The following is a 15,139-nucleotide window of genomic DNA, read 5'->3' on the forward strand; positions in this document are numbered from 1 at the left end:
TTTTTCATCCAACAAGTGCTCCCGCTCAAAATTTGAGTAAAACCATAGGGAGGTAAGTTGAAAATATGAGTTGAAAAAATAGTTTTTTCTTTTTTCCCTTTAAAATTTGATGATGTAATCTAATCTTGTGTTATTATACCCACTATTATTTTATAATATTCCTTAGGAGGCCCATTTTATACCTCAAAATTTCTCTAATGTTGTCTTTGAGAAGAGATGTGATGACTATGTGCCTTTTGAATTCTGTTACAATGAGGCTCTAAGGCGTTTTTATCAGGAAGAAACAATGAAAAGCCCTAAACATCCAAAACTCTAACTCTAATAGATGAAGCACGAAAGGCTTATTGGCCTCGATGTGGTAAGTTGGAATGTCAACTTCCTAGGGTCGTAACTTTGGCATACAATCACTCTTTGGTGTGCACAATAACCTATCAGAAAGGTCTATTCGAGGAGAAAAAATTTGGACTACAAATGTAGTTGTTGACTTTGGTTTTTCCCATTTCCCCAAAAAACATCATTTAGGGCTTTAAAATGGCTCTAGAAGTTTAGGACTTGAAAGTTACCAAAAATAGAAAATTGCCAAAATAAGAAATTGTGCTTAAAAATGGGAAACTGATAGGAAACTATGTTGTGACCCAAGTGGAATAGGTGGGTGGCCACCAATATCCACTTGGATCAATCCTCGAGGAAGTAGTGGTACCCATGGCATTGAGTGTCCCCATGAGATGGGGAAACTTCTGCTGAACTTGGTCCCTAGTGAGCCACTTGCCTTGGTGCATGAGCTAGCCTGCTTTGTCAACCTGATACATCTAGATCTTTTGTTGGTTTGTTCTTAATATGTGTGTCCATGATCTGATCAGTTGTGTCCTATTAAATGTAATCTGGGTTGAGCTATGTTGGTGTTAATTTATTGGTAATGTGTCCAAGAATGGTGGAAAGTATGGCTGAACAAATCCCATATTGAATCTTGGGTGCATGACAAGGAATGGGGGGATATTAAGTTCAAAAGTTTTGTCACCCACAACCTTCGTGATGATGTAAGGTTTGTATCAGTGTGGTTGAAGCTTCCAATGGGATTTTTCAAGGTGTTCCTTTTGCAAATGCAACCAAACCTCGTCACCCACTTGAAACTTATGTGGCACCTAGTGTTGATCATGGAATTGTTTGTTCTTAATGTTGTAGGATATCATGAACATGCTAATGAATGTGATAAATTCATTCAATATACTTGGTGGCTTTGTTAGCTTTGGATTGAACACTTGCAAATTCTATGTGGGTAGTCGCAAGGGGCAGTGCGAGATCAATGGGAAGCAATGGTTGCAATCCCAGGCCCGCCTGAAAGGGGTTGTGACTAGTTGATCAATGGAGAGTTATGTTATACATAGGGGAGACTCGCATCCCATGTTTGTGGATGCTTAGAGTTGTACATCCGCAATATGTGAATGATCATCTTGTTGATGACCTCTGTTTGGCCATCAAGCTAGGGGTGGAAGACAATCAACTTGATGAGCTTGGTGTCCAACGATGACCAGAAGCTAAACCATAATATACTTAGGAATCTTCTATCCCCATTTGATATGATGGTCTATGGGATTCCAAAACGTATCCACACCCATTTAAAGAAGAGCTTGGCATTGGCTTTTGCTATGATACTCTTTTTGCAGGAAGCTAGAATGGCCATCTCAAAAAATCTATCAATGACCACAAATACATAGTCATTACCATGCTTGGTATAAGGAAGGAAAAAAATATAGTGCATAAATATGGATTCCCAAGATCAGTTAGGAGTAGGAAGAGGGGTGTATAGGCCTTGACACAAGTTGTCTGATATTTGATATAATTACCAACATCTCATCAAAGTTTTATTTTCCATCTCTGTATTACCTCTGGTTATATACTTATGCATGCCTAAAAGAGTCATATATCTATATATTATGCTTTCCTTTGTTATATTTTGGACCAAAAGGCAACCAAACCTGTCATGGGTTCTGCCAAACTTCTCTGTGTCCAAAAAATACCTAGAGTCTAAGACTGTTTCCACCTAGGTACTGATTATAGCGATCTTGCTCCTCGAAGGCATTTACTATATCTCTTTGGAATTTTTGATTCACTCAATAATAGGAAACATTCAAGGGCCATTAAATATATGCTCCAAGTCCACACGTTTTTATAGGAACTAGATTATCACATCCTTTTTTATTATCATAGTTATATCATAGGCCAATTTATATCACTCTTCAACATGTTGCCTTTACCTTTCATGATTTCATATGAAATGCTATTCAATGTATATAAATTCATCGTACAAGTTCGAAAGATTTATGACATAACTATGATTGACATAAAATAAAGTCGCTTCATACAAGTTTCAACCATCCATAAAAAGACATTTACATGTAATTTTATTACACAATTACTTCACATATATAAATAAAAAAATAATAAAAATAGGTTAGTGCATAGATCGTGTTTTAAAAAGTAAATTAAAATAAGTTGTTATCAATGTAAATAAAAATTTTATTCACATATAAATAAATTGATTTATATATAAATAATTTAAATGTATAAAAGTTAATAATGTAAAAAAAAAAATGATATCATTGAATTAGAGAGAAACATATCACTAATTTTAACTATTTTTTTTTAAATTAACATCTTAAATATATTTTTAAATATAAAATAATTATATCTTTATTTTATATATATATAATTGATACGTTACATTCATTTTAAAACATAAAATAAATATATGCACAAATAATTTAAAAATTATGTAAAATATATCTTCCAAAGATATGGATATAGTTATATTAGAGTCAAAATTCAATCCATGTTAATATAGATAGCAATGTCTATAATAGATTTAATTATTGACTTGGATATCAACATTCCTAGGTTAATGTAGACATTTATTAATCTTTCACAACTAGCATGTTTTTCTTTTGGATATTTGTTTAACATTTGAAAACTTTCATATTTGTTCACTATGAGTATATTTTCTCTTTTGGATAGCCATCTAACATTTGAAAACTTGCATATTTGTTCACTTTTAATATATTTGTTGGGACATATTGACTTGCATATTTTTCTAATAGACTATCTTCAAACAAGATTTAATTATCGATGGCCTAATGTCTTGACAATGTGAGTTTGAACATTCACAAAAGAAAGAACATTTATTTATCATAAAATTTATTTACACCAATCCGTAAATGTAAGTTATGGCCCCCATTGCCAATATGTTGAAACGATATTTACAAGTAAAAATAAAATAATTATGTATGTGAAAGAAATTGCACCATGAATATCACATCTCTTTTTCTAATGCATCAATGTGATCATAAAGACATTATAAGGTGACTTTTCTCAACCTACCTTTGCTACATTTATGTTTTAGCAACCTTCCTTTATTACATTTATGTTTTAGAATATATGTTTTAGAGTATATGACGAAATTCTAAAAAAAAAAAAAGAAAGAAAGAAAGAAAAAGAATAAACCTTATACAATTAAACTAGGGTGGAAAATTATATTGTTGCAAAACACATTTCCACAAAGTTCTTGCAAATATAATGTTCTCAATTTCTTATCGACGTAATGCTATTTATGGAATACACACTACTATACATATTCACCACATATATGCCATAAAAACATTTCCACAAATATATTCATGTAGAGAAAAGTAATGAACTACAAGATGTATTCCTATAAAATCTTCGCAAATATTCTTAACAAATAAAATTAGTTCATTTCAAGATGTATAGATCATTATTATAAGAGATAAAATGTGAGGAATTGATGAAATTTTTTAAGGTATTAAATTTCAAAAAATAGTTTTTTAATTAGCTTTTATCTAGATTGTATCTTTAACATGTTTATTCCTCTTATGAAAGGGATAGGTATGTGAATTTTTACTATTATTAATATTAAAAGACAAAATAAAGGAAAAAGAAAGGTAGGACCTTATGGTATGGGATGGTCTTTATGGTATAGGATTAGAGTGAGAACAAAATTTGATATTTATTGAAGTTATTTAGAAATTGAATGTAAAGAGTATAATTTTTTCATAGGTATATATATTTTTATAATTCCAAAATAGGAATAGTGTCATTATGACATAATAGTGTATGATTAATTTTAATATCGAGGGTTATAGTGATAGTATTTTATGTGATGTTTTTTCCATGGGTGTTTGTCACATTTTGTTAGGAAGATAATGATAAATTTATAGAAGGATTATGCATGATGGGAGAAGAAATCTCTACTATTTTGAGAAATGTGAGGAAAATTTTAATTACATCTTTTGAATGAAGAAGTAGAGGATGCTAAGTCTATTTCTAAAAGATGTGAAGGATACAAAGTAACAAGAACTTGAAGAGTAGTGGGCTAAATAAAAAGAATATTAGAGCATTGGTGTTAAAATGACAACATTTCTAAACGGGGAGTAGGTAGGAGCTTGTCATTTCTGTAATGTATTGTGTCTTGGTATGCTTGTAGAAAATGAAATAGAGTATGTGAAGAAAGTTTCCATGAAGAAGACAACCACAAAAGGAGGATAAAATGATTTTTAGTGAGGAGAAGAAATGTATGTCCATTTGGGAAAACAAGTGTAAGTACCCACCAGAGAGATACTAGACATGAATAAAAACGTGTAGACATAGCTAGTTAATATGTGCAGGACATGACAAAATTACTAAAAGCCAACACTACACAAGAGAGAATTATCAAGAACCTGACTAATAAATATTAGCCCAAAATAGTAGAAACAATGAGGGATGAAGAAAACAAAGGGGATTTATCTAAACAAAAACATTACCGAGGAAGTGGTGGAAAGGAAGGAGGAAAAATATGAATAAGGGGAGGAGCGTAGTTCATAAAAAAATCATAAAATTTTTGGAAAGAAGCCAAAAATAGAACTCCACATAGAATTCAAAAAGATTAGACCCCTAACAAATGACGGGGAGACGAAAGAGGCAGTTGAAGCATGGTTGCTCAATATTAATATATACTTTTTAATTGTATGAGAATTTTAGAGAGTTAAAATCCAAGATGGCTACTTATCATTTGTAGTGAAAGTCCTCTCTATGGTGGGAGGAAATGCAAAAAAATCGTAACTTAGAAGGTAAAGAGGTTAACTAGAAGGAATTCCAACATTTTCTTAAAGGAAAATATTTGACCAAGAATTATTTTGATGACAAGGCTAAATAATTTCATGATATAAAACTATCTCAAATGTTGATAAATGAATTACTAACCATGATCACTCATATATTACGCTATGTGTTGTAGGTAAAAGAAGAAAAAGAAAAGATACAATGTTTCTAAATTATTTTCCACTCTATTTTAAAGAGTGAATCTAGTATGCAAATCCAAACACCATGGACAAATCCATTAGGAAGGGAATAATATATTACCAATAGGCCAAGAAGAGAAATGAAAATCTCTTTTGGTCTAATAAGAAGAAGGAAAAAATGGCCATGGGTGGAAAGGGTGGCAGACCTGAGCCATTTAAACAACCTTGTAAAGGTAGTCATAATCAAAACTTTAATAGAAACAACAACCAATCACCATGAACATAGAACTAGACCCTAGGTGGGAGAAAATAGGTAGAAATCAGTAGTAAGGTTGTTAATGGTAAGGATAGGGAACCTCTAAAATGTTGGGGTTGCATAAAACCTGATTTTTTGTGGAATTTTCCCTTATGCATAATATTAATGTATACTCATATGAATAATATGGTTATTGCTTAGCTTAAAAAATTAGAAATTAGGCTAGAGGCCTGGTGGATTCCTATCATGCATGTCCACCTAAGGTTTTCCTTTAGGCCCTACTATTATCTTTCCTAGGACTTCTTTTAATCCATAAACTACCATGGATATTCCACTCGATAGTCACAATAGATCTGATAATGTTATATTAAAAATCTGGGATTTTACACTATTACAGTTTTATTAAAATTTAAGATCTGTAGATATAACTGTAATTAGTTCATGAATGTGAACAAAAGTTATGCATAAAAATAAAAAAAGACAAAATAATCTCACACACACACATAAGACATAAAATAGCCTCTCAGAGAAACTCTTTGGGCCTTTCAGGAGAAAAAACCAAATGGAAGGTGAGGTTGCTTCACTCTCTTTATTTGCTTAGAAATATGGCTACAGGTACAAAGAAGTAATGTTTGTGGCTCATGGGTTTCTATAGTGCACAGATCATCTTTGTATGTTCTACCTCCTATCTCTCTTGGCTATCTTTTCTCAACTATGAAACAAAAATTCTCTTGAAAGAATGGCATGCCTCTTCCTCCTAGTGGCCTGATTATAACACGACCTAATAACCTACTAGTGGTTAATCTTGACTACATCAACTCTTAACAAGAGTTACAGAATAGACTCTTCTAGAGTCTTTTACATCATAATCACATGGCTATCCACTTTTCCATGAATAATGGGGGCTAATGCAGCATCTTCTCGAAGTATAGGTGTGAAAGCAGGAAGGTCAACTTATGAGTGGTATAACTTTTCAATATGGACTTCGATTGGAACGTTTATTGCATTGTTGATAATATATATATGTGTAGAATAAAATGAAATAGAGCATGATAAAGCGACAAAGATTTAACCCCAAAAACATCGTTTGATGCCTCCAAATGCTCCCAGAAGGTTTCAGACCTCGTTTTGCCAAATTGGGTCCTGCTGGTAAAAACGGTCTTGTGAGTTTATTCCTCCACTTTTTCCACTCAAAATGCATAGATATGGATGATAAACAATATAATTATCCAATCCAGAACAACTCGTCTCTTTGCTAGTCAACAAGACTCTCTTCTTTGTCTTTGGTCTGCAACATGCTAACTTGGGCATAAAAAAATATACTTCTACTTAACTTGATTACTTATTGTCTTGTAATGATTCTCTTTTGTTGTAGTTTGCAAATGAACTCAAGTTTATACAATTCAAAAGTTACTACGTAAGACATATTACTTGCATATTTCTATTTTTCATTACTAGTTGGGTAAACCCCTATTTTAATCAAACCCTCATGTTTTACTCTTCATCTACACTTGTATAATGAATATCAAGGTTTATTTTTTCAGGGTTTTATTTTCCTCGATTTCTTCGATAAAGGAATTCTTAATATACACACGTTAAAAAACTCTATAGTTACATTTTCTGTCTTCTAACCACTTGCTTTCTTGCAGTAGAACAAACATAGATACACAAAAATATATGTACATTTCATTCACAAAAACAATAATAATATTTTTCCATTAATTTTCTTGAATACACTCAAAAACATTTATAACCATAATAAATTCTATGTTATTCATTCATAACCTTGAACTACAAAAGTAACACATTTAATATAGATTTTTCTAGATAGTCATATATACTTATCTAAAAATGTTCTAGAATAGATTAAAGGTTGCCACGTTCCTCCCAACCATGAACTACGCTTTTCAGTAGTTATCTTGGTGCTCCAACTCCCCTTTATCGGGAAAATAACTTAATGATTAATAAATCCTTAATCTCAACTAGTGTCCTACTATTTTTTTTTTTTGGTCCATTCTTTCTCTCCCACTAGATCCTTTCTTTTATTATAATTACATTTATCTCTTGCAACCCTCTTTAAATCAGCATCCACTCATGACACCCTCCTTAAATCAACATCCACTCATGACATTTATCTCCAGCCATATATTTCTTTGGTTGTCTAGTGAGTCAACAATTCCTAATGTATGGAAAAGATGAAGTATTTTTCTTTTTCTTCCTGCCCCCTTCTTGGGCATAATTGATTCCCATTGTTTTCATGTTATTTAGGGGTCTAATCTCTCAAATGATAGACTTTAATATATTTTCAAGAATAATAATACATAAAAAAATATTAATTAAAATAATTATTTACAATGTCATAGCATATTACTTGTCCCACATTTACTTTCAACCACATGTCAAATATAAAAGCCATAAAATGGAAAATTTACTCGGGTTATCAAAAATACTTTGTATGGAAAAAATAATCATAATAAGCCTCTACATTATAACATTGTTGTCCTTTTTAGCACAGAATACTTAGGACATTCAAGCCAACAATTAATATATGCATGCATATATTTTTATAAAGAATAGGTCACTTTAAAAAATGATCTACCTGCATAATCCCTACATCACCCATGTGAAATATTATAAGATAAAATCTATTTGAAGATTTTTGGTTCCATGTTCTTGCTTAGCTTACAATAATTGCATGAAAGTATACTTAGTTAGCTATATTCGAAATGACCTTTAAAACGTAACCTTGAAAGAAGAAAATTTATATATTATTTTATTTATGGTATTCATTCCAACCAATCCCAAGTTTATATACTTCTTGTTAAGAATTTATATTTTTTTCTATCCATCTAAATAATTCATACTCTCCATATTCTATGCATGGCTAGAGTCTCTCTTAATTACTTGCATACAACAACAATTACTATAATTTGTTGTGTATTACTCCACTATCATAGTTAAGGGTCACAATTTCCATAACTAGTACATAAAATAATTTCATCTCATAACAAGAATATAAAACAAACTCACTAATTTCATCTCATAACAAGAATATAAAACAAACTCACTAATTGAGCACATACATAATTCCATAATATTCGATTATTCATTGAAATAAAAAAAATTTCTTAAAAAGACAGAGAACAACATTTCTTCTGAAATATGATTAGATTACTTATCTTATTAATAAGAACTTTCTTGGAAAATACTATGGGAAAAGTCACATTCCTCCCAACCATCAAGTCGCACTCCTCACAACTACCTACAAAATTACGCTTAGTGGTATTTATTATTTTCTTTCCCAACACATTTTTAAAGCAATGTCCTTCTTTGAAGGATGCCTTTCTCTCCAGCTATTCTTATTGAGCATAACATTTCTCTATAGTTATGTTGTTTCATATCTTTTCACCCAACATGTATTTTCTCTCCAACTATGCTTATCTTCCACCCATCATATATTTCTCTCCAGTTATGTCGTTTCCTAATGGCAGTGTTTTCCCTAGGAATTTTAAGAGAATTCAAGAAGGTCCACCATTTAAGATAACCACTTAAAAATGATTTGACAACAAGAAACCCACATGACCTACATGCTATTGCATATGGTATTAACAAAAAAAATATTTATTTATCATAAAAATTATTTACATTAATCAATCAACTTAAGTCATGGCCCCCATAACCAACATGTTGAAACAATATTTACAAGTAAAAATAAAATAATTATATCTATGAAAAAAATTGCACCATTTGTATCACATCTCTTTTTTCTAATGCATCATTATGATCATAAAGACATTATAGGGTGACTTTTCTCAACTTCCCCTGCTACATTTATGTTTTGGCATTCAGGGTGAAATTCCCACAATTAAAAATTATAAAAGTAAGAAGAAAATAAATAAATAAAGAAAAGGAACCTATACAATCAGACTATGGGTGGCAATTTGTTTTGTTGCAAAGTACATTTCCACGAAGTTCTTGCAAGTATATTGTTCTCCATTTCTTATCGATGTAATGCTATTTATTAAATGCATATTCTCTCCCATACATATTCACCACATGTATGCCAAAAAACCATTCCACAAAGATATTCATGTAGATAAAATTAATGAACTACAAGATGTATTCCTATAAAATCTCCACAAATATTCTTAACAAATAAAATTAATTCATTTGAAGATGTATAAATCATTATAATAAGAGATAAAATGTGAAGAATTCATGAAACTTTTTAAGGTATTCAATTTCTAAAACTAATTTTTTAATTAACTTTTATCTAGATTGTATCTTTTAACATGTAATTTCGTCATATAAAAGGGATAGGTATGTGAATTTTTACTATTATTAATATTAATAGACAAATTAAAGGAAGAAAAAAGGCAGGACCTTATGGTATATGATTAGAGTGAGAAGAAAATTTGATATTTATTGAATTTATTTAGAAATTAAATATAAGGAGTACAACTTTTCCATAAGCATATATATTTCCATGACTCCAAAATAGGAATAGTGTCATTGTGACATATTAGTGCATGATTAATTTTAATGTTAAGGGTTATAGTGTTAGTATTCTATGTGACGTTTTTTCCATGGGTGTTTGCCACATTTTGTTGGGAAGATAATGATAAAATCATAGAAGAATTATGCATGATGGGAGAATAAATCCCCCCCCATTTGAGAAATGTGGGAAAAAATTAATTCACATTTTTTGAATGAAGAAGTGGAGGATGCTATAAAGATGATGCTAAGTTTATTCCTAAAAAATGTGAAGGAGACAAAGAAACAAGAACTTGAGGAGTAGTGGGCTAAATAAAAAGAATATTAGAGCATTGGTGTTAAAATGAAAACATTTTTAAATGGGGAGTAGGTGGTAACTTGTCATTTCTATAATGTATTGTGTCTTGTTATGCTTGTAGAAAATGAAATAGAGTATGTGAAGAAAGTTGTCATAAAGAGGAAAACCACAAAAGGAGGATAAAATGATGATAGTAAAGCTTATGGTGAGGATATGCACACATGGACGCAATCAATAAATCTTTAATTGAGAATGGTGCCTTGGGAGAATAGTGAGGCAATAAGGGCCATTGAGTGGTAGCATGCAAGGAAACAAATATTTTTGAGTTGATGGAGAAAGGAATAATGCAACAATGTGGACCAAAGTTGCAAGGAACGGAGTAGATGCAAAGAAGTGTGGAGTAATGAAATTACATGAAGTGTTTTAGATGTTTGTAGTAGAGATTGGCAAAAGTGAATGGCCAATTTGTAAATTTGTGTTCATCTAGCTCTTAAGAAAGATGCTCATTTTCTTTTATGAGAGCTTTATGTAGGGGCATCATAGGGGCTTTGGCCATCCCACACACGAGCATGTATTTCAATTATGTGTTTTATTTAGAACTTTTACAAAACTTTAGTAGCGACAAGGGTCTAATATATCAATCAACATGTATTCATCTATTCTCATTAAAAAAATGGATTTTGGATAGAATTTTGGATATGTTGTAGAGAGGATTGTAATATAGCCTCACTTACGGTTTCAATTTTAACATAAATATGGAGTTTATGCCTTGCAACCAAACTCGAACTTAATACACAATAATTTCTATATTTACTTTTATGGTGATAGAGCCCTAGTACTTTTATTGAGATATTCTCATATTGGATTTAAAGTCTCAAATTTAAATTAATTGTTTATGACAAATTATTCTGTGTATTCACTAAAATGCATAAAATTTTTTGAATTTAAATACTAATCCAAGTAAGTTAAACACTGGTGTAATTTAATCAGTATGTATATCATGTAATTTAAACACTGTATATTTTTTTCTCTAAAATGGTACATAATTTTCTTTATAAACAAAAATTCAAAAATTGAACATAGATAAAACTAAAATCTAAAACTTTTTATCAACTATAAATCACAACTTCCTCTATGTACATTCAAATTTCATAAAAAAATATTAATTTTAAAGATTTCAATAGTTCAATGATGTAAATTTCATAAAAGAATATTAATTTTAAAGATGTCAAATAGTTCAATGATGTAATAGGAATAGGAAAATGTTCCCACATCTTTATTTCTCCTGCTTAAGATTGAACATTCAAACTCACTAACTTAATTGCAACAAAATATTTGAGTTACTTAAAGAATTGAAAAGTCTTTGAAAGTGAACCATTGCTACATTAAAGATGATATAATATTTTTAGTAGTATTAGGATGTTTTGGACATGGTACATACACTACAAATATTATAAATGTAATAATTTTGAAATTGTAATTAAAATTTTATAATAACATATCGTGTCCTAAGAAATTAGTTAAATTAATATATTTATAATTTTATTACATATTATAAATGTAATAATTTTGAAATTGTAATTAAAATTTTATAATAACATATCGTGTCCTAAGAAATTGGTTAAATTAATATATTTATAATTTTATTACTTATTAATAGTGTTGAATTTGTAATTAAAATTCTATTAGTTAAATTGATATATTTATAATTTTATTATTTATTAATAGCATTTTTGCTGTGTGAGTTTGATTAATTTTTTTTATATATTATATTAAATTATATATATTCTTATTTACAAAATATTACGAAAATTATAAAATTAGTTATAATAAACTTTTAGAAGTATAATATTATATATATGACAAAGTCTCTGAAATTTTGATAACCCATACATACATATATATACAACCACAATGTTCAATTATATTTTCCGCAATTCAAAATTGAAGTTTTAATTAGTTCGTTCTTCTATGATGCTATGAATATGTCCACTCTTTGCATTGAAAAGGTATGCAGCGGAGTCTTTTAATTATTTCATTCTTCTCTGATACTATGAATATGTCCACTCTTCCCATTGAAAGGAAGGCAGAGAGAAGGCGGGGCCTGTTGTTCTTGACATTCTGAGATCGGTCGCTATTGATTAATTCTTTTGTCTGGGATAAAATTATATCCTAATTTGTTCGTTCTTATATCTGTCTGAGGGATAGCGACGGCGGGGTCTCGCGATATTGGCATTCATTTATTCCTGGTCTCCTCGCTCTATGACAAGGAGGTTTTAGCCGCCCACTTCCACGACGATGCAGGCTGAGGCTGTAGACCACTTTAGCAGAGGGGAGGAGACTCGTCTACGCAACCTTACCATTGTTTGCATGCATGCGACTTTTCATTGAAAATAGGCACTAGTTTGTCTACTGAGCCGCCATTTTGATTCTTTTTTGTTTTTTAGCAGGTCACACACTTATAAGGTTGCGAGGATTTTTTTGCTAAACAGTAACTCATTTTCCTTCACACACTTATAAGGTTCCGAGGATTTTTTTTGCTAAACAGTAACTCATTTTCCTTCACACACTTATAAGGATGCGATGATTTTTTTGTTAAACAGTAACTCATTTTCCTTCACACACTTATAAGGTTGTGAGGATTTTTTTTGCTAAACAGTAACTCATTTTCCTTCACACACTTATAAGGTTGCGAGGATTTTTTTGCTAAACAGTAACTCATTTTCCTTCACACACTTATAAGGTTGCGAGGATTTTTTTGCTAAACAGTAACTCATTTTCCTTCACACACTTATAAGGTTGCGAGGATTTTTTTGCTAAACAGTAACTCATTTTCTTTCTAATAATTGACAAAATTTAATGTCAGATATTTTTTAAATTCAAATTATAATTGTTAAATTTCAAGATTTTAAGTGTACCAAAGTTTTTTTTTATGGTACTAAACTTATTTCAATAAAAACATCTACAACAAATTTTTTTACTTAAATTTTAACCACTTTTCACTTTCGAAGCAATTCCTCCCCAGTAAACGACTCCCAAAATTATATGTTGACTTTCTCGTTCACTTAATGTCACAAGAATGGGGGATAGTGAAGGCGCGGTCCAGCGATATTAGCATTCATTTATTCCTGGTCTCTTCGCTCCATGACAAGGAGACAAAATAAATCCGACTGAAAGCCTCCTTTCTCCATCATGATAAGTCAGTGTTCAACCTGCCGATTCTCCTCTAATATCTCTCTCTTCTGTGTCGCTTGTCTTTATCTCAGGACGACAGTGTGACTCTCGGAAGCACTGTGCGGCATAGTACTGCTTCCCACTCTCCCAAGATCTCTCATTTTCTACCACACTTCCAACACTACGAAGGCGCAACAATGGGAGATTTGAAGATCGACGCGTTGACGGAATCTAGTTTTAGGTCCTCCCTTTTATAAAAAGCGTCCCTGGCTTAGCCCTTGTTAAGCAAACAAGCAACAATTTAATCTCGAATAGCGATTTCGTTTCTTTTTGAATGGCAGTGGGAGTGAGGAGGGCATGGAGATATGAGGTGTTTCTGAGCTTCAGAGGTTCAGATGTCAGAAAAGGCTTCGTAGATCACCTCTATAGAGCCCTCACGGTTAACAAAAAAATCCGTGTGTTCCATGATGGCCATCAACTCAAGAAAGGGGAGGATATTAATGCGACTCTCAAGCATGCCATTGAGTGCAGTCGAATTAGGATTCCTATTTTCTCCCCACAGTACGCATCCTCTGTGTGGTGCCTCAACGAAGTCTCCCTAATAGCAACACAGGAGCACGGGAGGGCCATCCCTCTGTTTTACAAAGTGGCTCCATGGCAGGTCCGTCACCCGGAGAGATCCGGAAGCCCATTTGCCAAGTCTTTCGAAGACCATGAGAGTAGCGGAATTCACAAACCAGAAGATATTGAAAGATGGAAAGGTGCTCTGTTCAGAGTGTCTAATCTGTCAGGCTGGACACTCGACGACACAAACGGGTGGGTTGATCACTAGATGAGGTTTTGTCACTCTCCCTAATTCTTTTCATATCTCTTTGCTTGGTTACTGTTTTAAACAATAAAAAGATGCTATGTGAGTGCACCGATGGATTTTGAGTCCTCTCGACTTGTTCGTTTGATCCATCCGTTATTGCAACTGCGTGCAGATACGAAGCGTTGTTGGTTAAGCGTGTGGTTGAGGAAGTGGTTGCACAATGCAAAAGAGGGTGGCGGCAAGATTAAGAATCAGCAGTTACACCTCTTAAATAAATTGCGTCGTATGATCGAGCCTTGGCCGACTCTCGCAGGTAGGTTCTTGCAGTTTGACATGGTGAAGTGATGTGTACCCGGAACCGTTGCAACTGTGTACATGTTTTATATACATGTACACATAGATGTACAAAATAATAAACATTCAATTACAAGGAGAAAAGATAAGCCCAATCCAATAACATATATGGAAGTCTATCAATAAAAATGTGTCAGGATATTTCAGTTGTTTACAATATTTGCTTGCTTGGTTCTTATCGGCCGTTGCGTTTTTCTTTTTATAAAATCACGAGAAAAGGACACCTTTTGAAACAAGATGAACTTAAAAATCTACAATAAAATGATGTTTGGTTTTTATTGAGGAGGCTAGTGTTATTGTTAGAATTTTGCAGTTTTATTATCTGAAATGTAGGGAAGTTTTTGAGATTGAAAAAGGGCCAAACAATCTCAATAAAGGGGATCACTAGAAGATGAGTAATTGTTGGGTCCGAGCATTCTCTTTCGAGTCGTTTTCTTCCCTCCATCATTTATTACTTG

The 15,139-nt window shown here is 31.9% G+C and overlaps 1 protein-coding gene across 1 annotated transcript; it reads left to right on the plus strand.

Moving 5' to 3' along the window:
- The first annotated feature begins 13,850 nt into the window (after positions 1-13,850).
- LOC149143948 (toll/interleukin-1 receptor-like protein) lies at positions 13,851-14,575 on the plus strand. Its single transcript, XM_089451995.1, has 2 exons — positions 13,851-14,332; positions 14,500-14,575. Exons 1-2 carry the CDS (start codon positions 13,851-13,853, stop codon positions 14,573-14,575), a joined length of 558 nt encoding a protein of 185 aa, XP_089308121.1.
- Positions 14,576-15,139: the final 564 nt, after the last annotated feature.

This window comes from Pinus tabuliformis, chromosome X (assembly GCF_031772625.1).
Source record: "Pinus tabuliformis cultivar Carrire ecotype Pingquan chromosome X, CPIR1, whole genome shotgun sequence".
Classification (NCBI taxonomy): domain Eukaryota; kingdom Viridiplantae; phylum Streptophyta; class Pinopsida; order Pinales; family Pinaceae; genus Pinus; species Pinus tabuliformis.

Coding starts and splice junctions, on each gene's coding strand:
- LOC149143948 (XM_089451995.1), top strand. CDS start 13,851: ATGGCAGTGGGAGTGAGGAGGGCATGGAGATATGAGGTGTTTCTGAGC. Junction 14,333..14,499: donor ACACTCGACGACACAAACGG/GTGGGTTGATCA, acceptor AACTGCGTGCAG/ATACGAAGCGTTGTTGGTTA.